At 35.7% G+C, this 14452-nt stretch overlaps 1 protein-coding gene across 2 annotated transcripts in view; it reads right to left on the bottom strand.

Annotated features, from left to right (window-relative positions):
* ALG9 (ALG9 alpha-1,2-mannosyltransferase) overlaps window positions 1-14452 on the bottom strand; it is a 2405363-nt gene that overhangs the window by 791920 nt on the left and 1598991 nt on the right. Inside the window, exon 13 of one of the 2 annotated variants that reach the window (XM_044080998.1) lies at window positions 7983-8112. The exons of the other annotated variant lie outside the window; for it this stretch is intronic. Coding sequence (XP_043936933.1) covers window positions 7983-8112 — 130 coding nt within the window. The remainder of the gene's footprint in view (window positions 1-7982; window positions 8113-14452) is intronic. 2 annotated transcript variants of the gene reach the window in all.

The following is a 14452-nucleotide window of genomic DNA, read 5'->3' on the forward strand; positions in this document are numbered from 1 at the left end:
TCAGGGGAAATAGTAGTTCCATTGTTAGAGATAATTGTGAAGTGGACCTCTGGTGGCTTTTGGGTGGGGGCAAAAAGTAACAATTTTGTTTTTTAGGGTTAAGGAGGAGGTAGTGATGGGTGAACCAATTTTCGACAGTGTTAAAAACTGTTTGAGTAAGGGTCTGAAGAGAGATTGATGACTTAGCAGTACAGATTAAAGTAGAATCATCAGCGTATTGTATGCATGTGGCTTGAGGAACAACAGTATTTAGATCATTAATAAAAATGGAAAATAGAAGAGGGCCTAGGATAGAGCCTTGAGGGACTCCAATGTTTACTGGGAGGGGTGTGGAAAGATTATTGTCCCAGAGCACTGCTTGTTGTCTATTTTTTAGATATGATGTAAACCAAAGTATTGCTTGTGGGTCAAAAGATTGGGCTTTTAGGACATTGATTAGTAAGTCGTGGTTAACCATATATCAAAGGCTTTTGATAGGTCAATGAATAGTGCAGAAGATAGAGTTATTATTTCGATTCTTGTTTATACAGTCAGTAAAAGATAGAAGGGCGGTAGTTGTACTATGAAAGGGCCTAAAGTAGTGCTGACAGTTGGCCAGTAAGTTATTGTGGAGCAGATGTTGAAGTAGTTGATGGTGAATACATTTTTCCATTATTTTGGCTAATGGAGAGAGTAATGCAATTGGTCGGAAGTTGGAAATATTAGTGGATTTGCCTCCTTTATGTAAGGGGATTATATGGGAGACTTTCCATATGGATGGGATATTACCTTCTATGATTGTTCGGTTTATAAGGATGGATATGAGATAAGCTATGACTTTGGAAGCTATCTGAAGGTATTCTGCTGGCAGGTGGTCGGCAGAAGGGGTGCAAGGTTTGAGTTTTTGAAGGAGTTTGCAAATAAAGGATGTTGGCACATGTTGTATATAGAAGGAAGGCACTGAACTGTTTGTGTTTTGTAAAGTGCTGGGGGAAATGGAAGAAATTGTGTTTGCAAGAGTTTGGATAGTTTCTGTGAAGTAATTATTAAAGGCATCTACTATTTGCAAAGGGTTATTATGGGGAACTAAAGATGGGGCTGGAGATTTGGTATGTCCTGGTTGGAGAAGTTTATTAATGCCTGACCAAAACTTTTTAGGGTTTTTTGGGTGTGATTGTTGAAGGTGGAGATAATAGTTTTTCTTGTCTAAGATAATGTCATTTTTGGTTGCATTTCTTAGCTGTTTAAAGTAAAGGTGGTCAGCAGAGCTCTTAGAGGCTCTCTATCTGGCCCATATTTTATTCCGTAGAAGCATTTTTTCCTTCATTACTTACTGGACTGTCCTTGTGTTTGGGCGGTTTCTTTTTGAAACCCCTTACCATTTCTTCTAAAACATCAGTTTGCCTGTATTTTGTTGAGACGGTTTACTCTGCCTTTTGCCAAAATTGGATGAGGAGTTATAAAATCCCTTAGAAAATTTGGAAAAGGATAGCTGAATCACTTCCTTATGTGCAATATCACCCAATCTCACCTCTCTGTAAAGTGGACTTTTCTTTTCATGTGTTAATCTTCTAGTAGTCAGTGTTGTCAAGTGCATATAAAGTATACAAGCATGTACATCAGCTACCTATAGTTATTGTTTATTCTTTAATACCTATCATGTCTTGTCTTTTTGTGTTTGTTTGTTTTTTTCCTGCAAAAGAGCTGACACTGAAAATATTTTGTTTAGGTAGCACTTGAGTATCCTAGAATAAAGTTTCTTTTGAATCTTTAAATCTGAAAAATCCTAACAGATTCCGAAATCAGCTTACCTCTTTCATCACACTTTCTGAACACCTCTGCACCAGAGGGGCCAAAAACTAAACATCTGTCCAAATGGGAATTTATAATCTCATTACATCATCTGGGAGGTTCTGAGAATGAAGCTATGCAAACCTCCTGGACAAAGTATCAACAGAGTCATACACATACTGTAAACAATGAGTAGTGACCAACTATTTAAAGCAGATTTTTCATCAAAAGAAGAAACTGTAGATAAGACATTACTCATACTTTCACAATTAGTCAAAACAAACTTCAACATATGAACCTGACAATTCAAAATTCTGACAATCAAAGTTGCAGAAGTATATACTTTATTCCCATACCTATTGCAAATTTTCCCATCCTTATCAGAAAGAGCAGAATTGGAATTAACTAAGTGTTTAGTGACAGTGGGATCAACTAAAGCTATAGCTGCTGGGTCAGGTTTGGGAATAGTACATAAAAACGTAAAAGACTGAGGAATTTTATACATCTTACTTGTCTTTTTTAGGGACACCTGGCTGACTATCAGGAAACCTCCAGGCAGTAACACACACATCCTATAAAGCAGACAGAACAGGAGGAATGGGTGTAGGTTTGGAAGTTCCTTCTGTAACAACTTAAAGCATTTTCTGGTGGGAGTGAGAAACCTCAATGTTCTTCCACTGAAAACCTGGGCACATTCTAGCAATAGCCTCAGAAAAACAGAAATTCCAACAGGGAGAATCAGAAACAGAGCTCTTCCCCAAGTCTGAATCAGAAATCTGAGGAGAAAACCCTTTATCTGTCCCTTCATCTTCTTGTTCAGATTCAGAATCTAGAATTTCTTCAGAAAGAGAGAAATCCTCTTACTTTTACCAGGCACTACTTTACAAGAGAGGTAAATAACCTGAATTAAACCCTGAGCCAGACCCAGTAAACTACTCCTGTCTAATGAAATTTGAGGAGGAGTAGATACATGCTTAGTTTTCTTTTTGATAGGAAAAATGAGGGAAGTGGTGTTACTAATGGGAGCAGCAGCTTCTCCAGGGATGGGGACAGTATTCCGACTCAACAGGAAACCTTCTCTGTTTCATCTCCCAGGACTGACAACAGCGGCTCTCCCTTGCCCAGTGATGGGATCCCAGCAGCTGCAGAGGATATGGCTAACCCCTGGTTTATAGTGGCAGTAGATGCTACACCACAGGGAAGAGGGGAAAAAGGTGCAACAAATGGCTACAGCAGAGTCATTCTCCTGTGACTAAGAAAAATTAATTCCTTGCCTGCTCTGGTGGCAAAGGCTGTTTGCATAACTTATTTTTGTGGTTGGAAGAAAGAACGACCATGGGACTGGTAGTTTGTTCCATGGTCAAGCCAAAAATGGTGCCACTTTCCTGTGGAAGACAAGCAGCAAATGTCAATAAAAACTACAAGTCTTCAGTCACGTTTCTCACAGAAAAACACAGTAAAAAGCATTTAAAAACACACTGACATCCCCCCAAAAGTAAAAGGAACATAATTTCTTCTATGGAAAAATGGTTTTCAGTTACTTTACACAACTTTTAAACTGACAGGAAAAAAACACGCTCCTGTTTAAAAGTACAATACAGTCTTGTGACAGTCCAATCATCAAAAGCCTTACAAGAGCGCACTCTTCACCAGCAGTAAAGCTCTGAAGGGCTTCGTGCCCAAAGTTGTCTGTTGGTCAGCTCAACTCGAGATGCCTGTCCAGGCATAAGGAAGGTGCCTTGAAGCTTTGGAAGCTGGCTAGCTGTTACATTCTTGGCAGAATATAACCCCATACACATAAGGCTACTTCATCAGTGATCAATATGATGACCATTCATGGAAGCCGAGACACCCAGAATTCTGAGGTATTCTCTTGCTGAGACAAATGTCTGAATGGAAAACCAGATTGACTTTTTCCACCAGTGGAAGAAAAGTTCTTTTTACGGAGGTGTCCAGTAGGCACCCCAGAAATACAATTCTGTCAGAAGGGATTAGAAAAGACTTGAATGCAGTCCTACAAACCCAGCCTGTGTAGAGATTCCTGACACTTTGAAAATGATCCTGCAAAAATAAGCAAGCTATCTAAATATGGAAAATGTGGATACCACACAGTCTGTATTAGGGTATCACAGGAGTACACTTTGTGAACAGCTTTGGAGCAGTGGGTGGCCCAAAGAATAAGGCAGTGAACTGATAATGTGATCCAGGCTAACATAAGCTTAAGAAATGTCTGTAAACTAGATGAACTGGAATGTGACAATATTCACCTTTTAAATCTAAGGTTACTAACAAACTCAAATGAGAAAGAAGAGGTAAACAGATTGTGAAGGGAAAGCATTTTGAACTTGGGCAGTATGACAAACTGATTCAGGAAAGAAAGATCCAAAACTGGTCCCAACGAATCTTCTTTTTTTTGCACCAGAAACATTCTTGAATAAAGTCCTTCCCCTAACAGAGGAGGAGGAACAGCTTCTACTCCCCCTCAACACAGCATATGTTGTAGGACAGAAGAAAATAGAAAAATTAGGTCTGGTGGATGAGAAGGGATCTGCTGGAAAGGAGGAAGTTCCTCCCACTGCCATCTGTAGCCTAGGTGGATAACATTCAGGACCCATTTGCCTGAAACAATTTTTTTGTCAGAGACAGAAATGGATATTCAGACTTTTTGGGAGGACTAAGAGACTGACAGAGTCAAGGAATGGGAACATGTTCTCTCATATAGTCATTCTGACTTAATAAACTGTTGGTTGTTCTTAGGTGTTGCTGTTTTCTTATTGGAACTTTTCTGTCATTGTTTGTTAACACATTCTACTGGGACGTTGTTTTTTTTTTTTTTTATTAAAAGCTAGTTGAGGGAGCACAGAATCCACTGGAAAACTTAGAGGCGGAGTGTTGAAAAATCTGAGAGGTTCCCTGAATCACCTTTACTCTCTCATCACACTTTCTGATAACTTTTGCTGCAGAAAGTCCAATAGCAATCTCTATCAAAGGGCGAATTTAACATTTTATTTTTATCATCTGGGAGGTTCTGAAAATGCAGCCAGGGAAACCTTAAAACAGTTCCATTGGTAGCAGCCCTGAAAGTAGTATCGACAGAGTCATAGACAAATTTTAAACGATGAGTAGTGACTTGAGAAACAGAAGAAACTAAATTACACAATGCAGATTCAAACTTGGGACACTTGCTCACAAACTGAACTAGGATGCTTACATTAAGGTTATGAACTGTTTCTTCATACTTGAAGAGTTCTTTTGATGAATTAATATGATTCAGTGTTATTTGGTTTCCTGTTTGTTCAACAAATTCTTAATAATGCATGTAATCCAAACACTGTCAATGTGGAACAGTGTGTAAGGTAGAATTTTTAAGACTCATAAGGAACATTCCTCATAATTAAGTATTGAGAGGTATGCTAATTCACTTAAGGGGAGAAAGAAAGTGGAAACCAGACTACCTGGTGAAACTCCACACAGACAAAGAGAGGACATGTAAATTCAACAAATGCGGCACCTCAAGCACAGAACTTAATTGGACAGCAAACAAAGAAAACATCTATGACACTATTCCAAGTTTAGCACATATCCAGATGTGAAATCACGGGAACATAGGGTGGGGAAAAATGAAGAAAAATGCAATTTTATGCTTGCATTTTGAGTTAGAAAAATGGCTGTTTTTCCATCTTGAGAGTACAGAAAGTACATTTTCTAGAAGAGTTTCATTCAGAACTGCTTATGTTTTTACCAGTAACTGCAGTAACTGCAGTGTCTGCTGACCCAAAATCAAGTTATGATTCTCTTCTGGACTTGTCATACAAATGCAGTTATAGCACATTTATTTTTAAGAAACAATCATGAATAAATTATAAATGTATGCATAGAAAGGTGTGTTTAGACTGGAAAGTATAAAGTTATATAGTAATGAATAACAAATTCTAATTTTTCAGTTTGAGACAGTGGTGATGTTTTTGAGGCAGCATTGCTTCTTGTGCATTACAGAACACTGCACCATTACCTCAGTGCAGGTTGAAATGATATACTGATACAGTCATAGTGAAGTGTTCAGATCACATTGGTTTAAGTTATCAATAGTGATATCAATGAGAAATGGAAAATGATGAAGTAGGAAAGATAGTTTTTGGTCTTGCTTCTCATGCAGTTAGGGACACTGTACCATTATTTCAGTGCAAGTGCATACGGTATACTATACATGTAATGCTGAAGTGTTTAAACATCTTGGTGTGGTTTGTCACAAAGAAATGTGAAAGTGAAAAAATGTAATAAATCACAGCATCAGCATTAACTTATCTGAACTCCAATGGCCAATCAGATGGTATGCACCTACTGAAAAGGAAAAAAATGTCATGTTTAGCATTGGCCAACCAAGTGCTTGATTTGTTTTCTGCTAAGTGTTTCAAATATTATCTTACAAAAAAAAATCATAATATATCAAGATGGGACATTCTGTGCTCAAGGGTTTGCCAAGTTGCTACCCCTCAAACATGCATGTATTCAGTAGAGTATACAATGTGCAACCAGAACAGAGGATCTTATGGAATCATAACACTTCTACCTTTAGAATACAAAATTAGTTAATATGAACAAACAGCTGAAGAAGAGGATGATAATAATTCAATCAGCATACCAAGAAAAAGAAACACTTCCCAAATTCATTAAAAATATATTTTCTTGACTAAATGACGTGATTTGCCTGGCCTTACTGTTGTAGTTCTGCTCTTCCTAAGCATAATAAATTTGTCAGTTTACTAAATTCAGTCAGGAAACAGTACGTGCTATGATATGGGGTGTGGGCTAAAATTTATCAAAAAAAGAAAAAGTCACATTTCTGGTTTGTGTAAAAGGCCATTGTTAACCTCAACATAACTGATCTATGATACTATGGCATGAAGTAGATCCTTATCTGTGGACTTCAGTCACTGAAGTTGGTACATGGACCCAGACTTCGCAACTTTGATAACCAGCACTGCCCTTAAAACCACATCAAAGTGATCACAAGGAAATGCAAACTGGAGGCATCTATACATCCTCTAGCAGAACTCCCTACTGAAATCTCAAAAATCAAATTACTGAGGCCAGAGATACTGAAAACAATCAGACCAAAAATACAGAGTATCAAAGAACACTTTTCTCCTTTAAACTTGTTTTTACAGGGGCAAGCCCTCCACACCCCCAAAACTTATATATGCTAACTCTGAAACTGACATACGTTGGACAAAAGGCAATATTATGATAAATGGCAATCTTGGACTTAGTATATGCAAGTCCATATTTTCGGCTATTTTTTGTCCACATTTTGAGTCTCGGCAATGCGGGTCTCTAGACTTAAAAAGGTTACTACATGTAAAGGTGTGTAGTCGTGCAACCATTCAAAACTAGTAACCAATCAGATGTCTACATAGTCCTGGGCATTGAGAGTCACCAGTAGGTTCAAAACACCATAAACTCCGATTAAAGTACATATAATGAATGAAGGTGCTTTGAACCTACTGGTGACTCCAGAATTTAAAAGGTTACCTTCAGCAGTTCATTCTCACCCCTAGATCTAAAACTGCCATTGCCTGAATAGGACCTTTCATCCCACAGGGTGAGATGACACAGGACAAGACGCATTGCATTAGCAAGATTTCTATACGGTTGCAGGTAGAACAACTTAGATGTAAGCTTCAACACATACCCTTGAATACTAAATATTACAGTGAGCTCTTCATATGCCTTTGTTAATGCACTTCAGGTGCTGCTTGCATCAGATCAATAATGTTTAACTAGAACTCCTAAGAAGTACTTTGCAGAAATCACAGTGAGCAGAAGAAAAAGTCAAAGGTACAGAAAAGACCTGACCTTCAGCTGAAAATACCTTGTGGTGTAATTCTCCTTAAAGAACATCTGCCTCCAGAAATCATCTTTAGTTTGTACTGTAAATGTAGGCACTAACTTCTAAGCTAGTAGTGGGCTCTTGCTAAAAAAGTCAAATATTTATCATATTTATGACAAACATACACATTTACTAATACAGTTTTTGAACCCAAGGCTGGGCATCTTATGCCCTTCACTATCCTCAAAGGAAACAAAGTGAACTTAAAATACCAGTTATGTGAGCTGTTAATGCCGCCACAATATGAACTTAATTTAAAGACCTCAGTGAATTTGTCATTGTTTTGCCTAAGAAATATATACAGCCTCAAGTTATCACTTACATAGCGTGATGTTTCTTCCCTGTTCTGATCGTTCATGTCGGTAGGAGTAATGCGTGTTGCCAATGATCCTTTAGCATATGGTTTAGGCAACTGGCCCCTAAATTCAGATGGAATAAACTGAAGCTCCCAACTGTAAAACAAACAAAAAAAAATTATTTCTTATAAAAACAATAAGAAAGTTACGTATTCACCATGATGATAGATCAATGTTGCCTTTTCTTTCATCTGGTTCAACCTTTGGGTTATTAGATCTGACCGGATCTGACCTCTGTGCCTTTTCAATGCTGTGGATACAGGGCTCTGACTCCGCCCCAACCCATAACCCTCTCTCTTCCGCCAAATCAGATTGAGTTTGCATACTTATCAATAATAGAGTTTTTTTTAGAAACACCTTAATGAAATTATCACTTAGGACACAGGCAAACATACATTAAGAGAAAAGAAAACAAACCATTTCACTATTTCTTTCATTTAAATAACAATATACATCAAATATATTTTGTTTGTTACTATCATCAGTCCAAAATTACAAAAAAATGCTTAATTCCTGCTTTACCTTAAATCTCAGGCTGCCTCTTCCTGAACATTATTATTATTATATATATATATATATATATATATATATATATATATATATATATATATATTCCCTTTCCAAAGACTCCTCTTCTAGTTCTTTTATCACTTTCATACAATTCAGTATCTCAAATACAGTTGGCTTAAACTTTGATTTCAATTTTCTAGCAACTGCTTTTATTTGGCAGCCAACAGAATTAAACTTAATAAGGCCTTGCTATGTCTAGGTAATTCAGATCCTGCATCCCAGCTGAAAACAATAATTTCCTTACTTACAGCCATTTTTTTCATCCAATATTTCTGATGGAGTACTCTTTACGGAATTTTTGAAATCTGTCAAATTACTGCACTGCCAAAACTTATGTTCCCAGTTACCTCTTTCTTTTCCATCACACCTCCAACATTTGCTATCTAAAGGAGGAAAAATTCTTTGATGTCTGCTTAGAGGTATAAAAATACCTCTGCAAACACTTCCAAGCAAAGATCCTAAACCTTCTGGACCTGGATGCAAACTTAGGAGCCATACATATGTCTTCCCATTGTTTTCTTGTAAATTGCCTTTCCATTCTCTCTTCCCAATCTTTTCTAACCTCCTCTAATTGATTTTTCTAGTTTTCATGCAATATTTATATGCTCTACTAATTATTCCTTTAACAGCTGCTTCTGTTCTAGATTCATCTAAAAATGTTATCAAAACAGGTCTTTCACTTAAAATTCCCCTATCCCTTTTCTCTTTGTCTGTAGTCTGACATAAAACCCTGGTAGGGAAGGCAGTCTTGCTGAACCAAATTGTGAGTACATAATTTACAGCTACAGCCTTTATCTTCATTAATTTTATATCCTGAAAAGACTTGAAACTGTCTGAAAATGTTCTACAACACTGAGATGTCCTTTTCTGCATTTATCAGGTAAAAATAATATCATCTGTAAATAAAGCCAGATTTTTTTTATTACCATTACAATTATATCCTTGTATTTCTGAGTCCCTTAATTTCTTTGCCAATGGCTCCAAATATAAAGCACATAGCAGAGGTGAAAGAGGACACTCCTGCCTAGTTCCTCTGTTCAAAGACAGGTTATTTGAGAGAAACCCTCCAACTTTAATTTTTGCTACCGATCCTTCATATATCCTCATAATTAACTTTATTACTGCAGCAAGAAATGCAAATGTTTCCAATGCCTTACTCACAAAATCCCAGCTTACTCTATCAAATGCTTTCTCTGCATCAAAACCCACCAATAACAGAGGTATTTTATTACATTCTGCTTCCCTCTGGATCATCATTGTTCTATTAATGTTGTCAAATGTTTGTATACCCTCCACAAACCTCACTGATTTATGTCTATCAATTTTGGCAACACCGCTGCCATTCCTTTAGCAAGTATAAACATAAACACGTTAAAATTGTGGTTTAAAATTTAAATGGGTCTATATATGAAGCTGGGTCTGAAGGGTCTTTGCCATCTTAACACAGTCACCACAGTTTTCTTCCAGGATGTTGCTGCTTCCCCTCCTTTTAAAATACTGTTAAACAAACTCTTCCAGATCATTATCGCTTTTTTCCCTCCTAATTTCAAAATTTCCACATGAATACCATTTGTTCCGACAGAGTTTCCTGATAGGTTGATAGGATGATACTAGGCTACTGGTCCGGAGGCCATTATGACTGATTATAGAGCACTGTTTCACCTCATCCCCTTCTAACCTTAACTGTTAGTTGTCAAGCCTTGTCTAACTGTGGCATAATCAAGTCTTCCATAATTATTTCCATTTGCACTTTCCTGACTTCCACATTTCCCTGCTTCATACACATTTTTGTAAAGTTTTTGGAATATCTCTAAACCCTTTATAGGATCTCTGGTTATTTTTCTTGTTACAGGTTTCCCACATTTGGCAATAACACTTTCACCATTCTTTTGCCCAAGTCATTGTGTTAAACGTTTTTGTGCAATACAGTTTTTAACAAAAATAGTTGCTTAACTGCAATCTTTCTAAACTCATGCTTATAATCCAGATACTCCCTTATTTTCTCTTTAGCACTCTGTATTTGTTCCTCCTCTTGTTCTGTGAGATTCCCTTTATTCTGCAGTTCTTTAACCTTTGTCAGCCCCTCTAAATAATTATATTACTTCTTAACCATAGCTCTTTCTCTTCTATTTTGACCCTATTTTTAAAATGCAATTTCATTTTCCCCAGTCACTAGCTATTAACTTATATTTCTATCTTCTTTAATAACTCTAAATATATTGTACTACCCATTCCTTAAATGCCTCTCTTTTTAACAGATAGGTGGTATAGCACCAGTGTCTTATTTTTACTTCATTACTCTGTATTTTTATCCTAGTTTTTATTGGTGCATATTCAGAAATAGTTATTGGATGTGTGTTGATGTTTTCAATTAAATGCACGTTTGTGTGAAATATAATTTCTATCTTGCCTAGCCCAGTTATTATACTTTGGAGAATAATATATCAATTCTATAAGAGTTCCTACCACTGAATTTACATCTTCCATACCAAATATTTTCATAAATTTCTTCAGAAATCTACCTTCTTTTGTTATATCATCCATTGTATGTCCCCTGATACATCCTCAGTACTGCAAATCAAATTCCAGTCCACACCTATGAAAATATTCCCCGCTGAAATCTGATTATTTCTCCCAAAATTTTCATAAACACCATAAAAGCTATTTTTGGTGGAATATAAATAAATGCCATTGTAATCCTCTTCCCTTGCCAACAACTCCTTAATACCACAAATCTTCCACTTTTGTCTTTTTTTTTTCCTCATCTATCACTATTGGAGCCCCTTTTAACAATGAGTATAGTTTCTCTCTCTTTTTCCTCTGTCCTTGATATTCTGCTAAATATCCATTCTGAAAATTCTCCCTGGCAAATTCAGATGCTCATTTCTTACAACTGTGCTTCCTGCAGCACTGTTATTTGCACTCTACATTTCTTAATATAATCAAATATCCCTTCATTTTTATCTATACCTGTAAGGCCATTCACATTTCAGGAAAATATGGACAGTATAGCCATCACAATTAAAAGCTATTCTTCCAACCTATTACACACAACAATTTTTTGAATGTGTATTTTCAGATTTTGTGTTATAATCATATACTAATGTTTGGCAGGCTGATCTTTTGTAGAGTTGATCTTTCTCATCTCCATTTGAAGCTATGTCACATCTGTTAAGACTTTGTTTTAATGAAAACTCTCAAACAAAACACTGAATATAAAACAAGCCCATCCCCTATTAACTTGGAACAAACATAGAAAACCATGCACAACTTCAAAACATGAAGTTTAACCATCCAGAAGGGAACAATTGCCTCAAACTGACGGCTGTACCTACAGGCATTATCTAATCTAAAATTAAGGCTACTCATGCTAAAGTGCATTTTAAACCCTGTGCTACCACTAACAATGATTGCTGTCTGTTCTTTTCTTATCTCTCTTCCTCTCCCTAGATATGAAAAACCACAAACAAAAACTGGAATTATTTGGCTATCAAACCAAGAAAAAAGAAAGTTGCCAAATATTACTGGAGCCACGAATGTCGGAACCAATATTTTATTAAGCGCAAACAAAAATTGCTAAAACCACATGAACGCTTTGTATCAGAATTGCGTTTTCTTCTAAGCAAACCAACTTCATCAGATACTCTCCTTAAAATAAACAGTCCTTTTATAAATTATTCAAAAACATCTAATCCAATCAAAAACCAGTTAATTAATTAAAAAGTCATTATTCTATTCCTATTTACATTCAGCAATGCGAACTTTGAAAATGTTATGCTCTTTCCATTCAATAAATAACATCAATACCAACAATGAAGAACATTTTAAAACATTTGATTTAAAATATGTGATAAATATATAAAATATATAAATTAATTTATACAAAGGTCCATTTTTAATGTTTAAAAATTACTTTAGAAAAATAAACCATTTGTGTTATATGCCCTGCCATCTGCTGGTGAAAATAAAAATTACATCTATTTATCTTACAAAATCCTTGCTTTCAGTTTTAAAAGGGGCACAATAGAAATAAATTCATTTAAGCCTGGGAAATTTGTTGAATCAAGAGATATCTGCCACCATAGTTCCCTGGCCTCTAATTTTTCTTCCCATAATCCACCCCTTAAGTCCTTTCTGACCTGCTCTAAAACCATAAAGTGAAATTTAGCATCCTTACAAACCAGGGTATGTTTATACAAGGCATTAGTGTCCTTTTGTGTAGCTATTTCATATTTATGTTCATATATTCTCTTTTTCAACACCCTTTCAGTTTTTCCTACATAAAAGGCATTACATTCTGAGCATAAACTAATGTATACCACCCCCTTGGTTTCACAATTATAGTGGTCTGTACTTTTTATCCATTTTTCTCTACTTTCCAAATAAACTTTTTCTTTATCCACTATATTATTACAGTGTGCACAACGTCCACATTTGTAAGTACCCTTCCTAACCTGCTTATTCCTTGGAAGACCTTTATTCTCCAACATGTTTTTAAATGATCGGGAACTTTTATACACAACCTTAACATTTCATCTTGTATTCCCCTAATAAATTCCTGGGGATGTCCTCTTTCTAAAAACATTTTGTTTAACAAACTGGTTTGTAAGGATGCTAAATTTCACTTTATAGTTTTAGAGCAGGTCAAAAAGGACCTAAGGGGTGGATTATGGGAAGAAAAATTAGAGGCCAGGGAACTATGTTGGCAGATATCTCTTGATTCAACAAATTTCCCAGGCTTAAATGAATTTATTTCTATTGTGCCCCTTTTAAAACTGAAAGCAGGGATTTTGTAAGATAAATAGATGTAATTTTTATTTTCACCAGCAGATGGCAGGGCATATAACACAAATGGTTTATTTTTCTAAAGTAATTTTTAAACATTAAAAATGGACCTTTGTATAAATTAATTTATATATTTTATATATTTATCACATATTTTAAATCAAATGTTTTAAAATGTTCTTCATTGTTGGTATTGATGTTATTTATTGAATGGAAAGAGCATAAAATTTTCAAAGTTCGCATTGCTGAATGTAAATAGGAATAGAATAATGACTTTTTAATTAATTAACTGGTTTTTGATTGGATTAGATGTTTTTGAATAATTTATAAAAGGACTGTTTATTTTAAGGAGAGTATCTGATGAAGTTGGTTTGCTTAGACGAAAACGCAATTCTGATACAAAGCGTTCATGTGGTTTTAGCGATTTTTGTTTGCGCTTAACAAAATATTGGTTCCGACATTCGTGGCTCCAGTAATATTTGGCAACTTTCTTTTTTCTAGATATGAAAAACACCTTGTATGCTTTCAGAAAACATTAATTTTAACCCTAAAAAAAGTGCACTGGCTATCTTTAAATAAAATGATATTGTTGTATTAAATGCATTAAAACATTAAGGTTGCTAGGGAGGTTGTTGCCTCTTACTCACTTCCCATAATTTCAAACTTAATTTTTTATTGAAATGATTGTCATTGTACCTTTAAATTTTTATTTACTTCAGCAAAGAATACTCAGAATTCTCAAGATTAATTGCTTACACCTGCAGATAGTTTGCCTCCAGTACCCAGCAATGAGTCTTTGTAAATTTCACTCAGAAAGAATTCACAGCTGCCCTCAGCTGCAGGTATCCCAATTCCACTGAATATTTGCCAGTGGAAAACAAACAATATCTTTGTAGTTGTAAGAAGCTTAGCATATTCATGGTTTTCATCTATTTGCTTATCTTTAAAGCTTAAGTGCTTACAAAACACATGTTTTCAGCTTAAGCCAAATGCAGTAATCTAGACATTCACATTTGTAAAATAAAGAGAAAATATCCTACTTCTACATATAACCAAGTGCACTTTTACACCCACCCCCACC

This window comes from Protopterus annectens, chromosome 8.part0 (assembly GCF_019279795.1).
Source record: "Protopterus annectens isolate FY-2018-M chromosome 8.part0, PAN1.0, whole genome shotgun sequence".
NCBI lineage: Eukaryota > Metazoa > Chordata > Ceratodontiformes > Protopteridae > Protopterus > Protopterus annectens.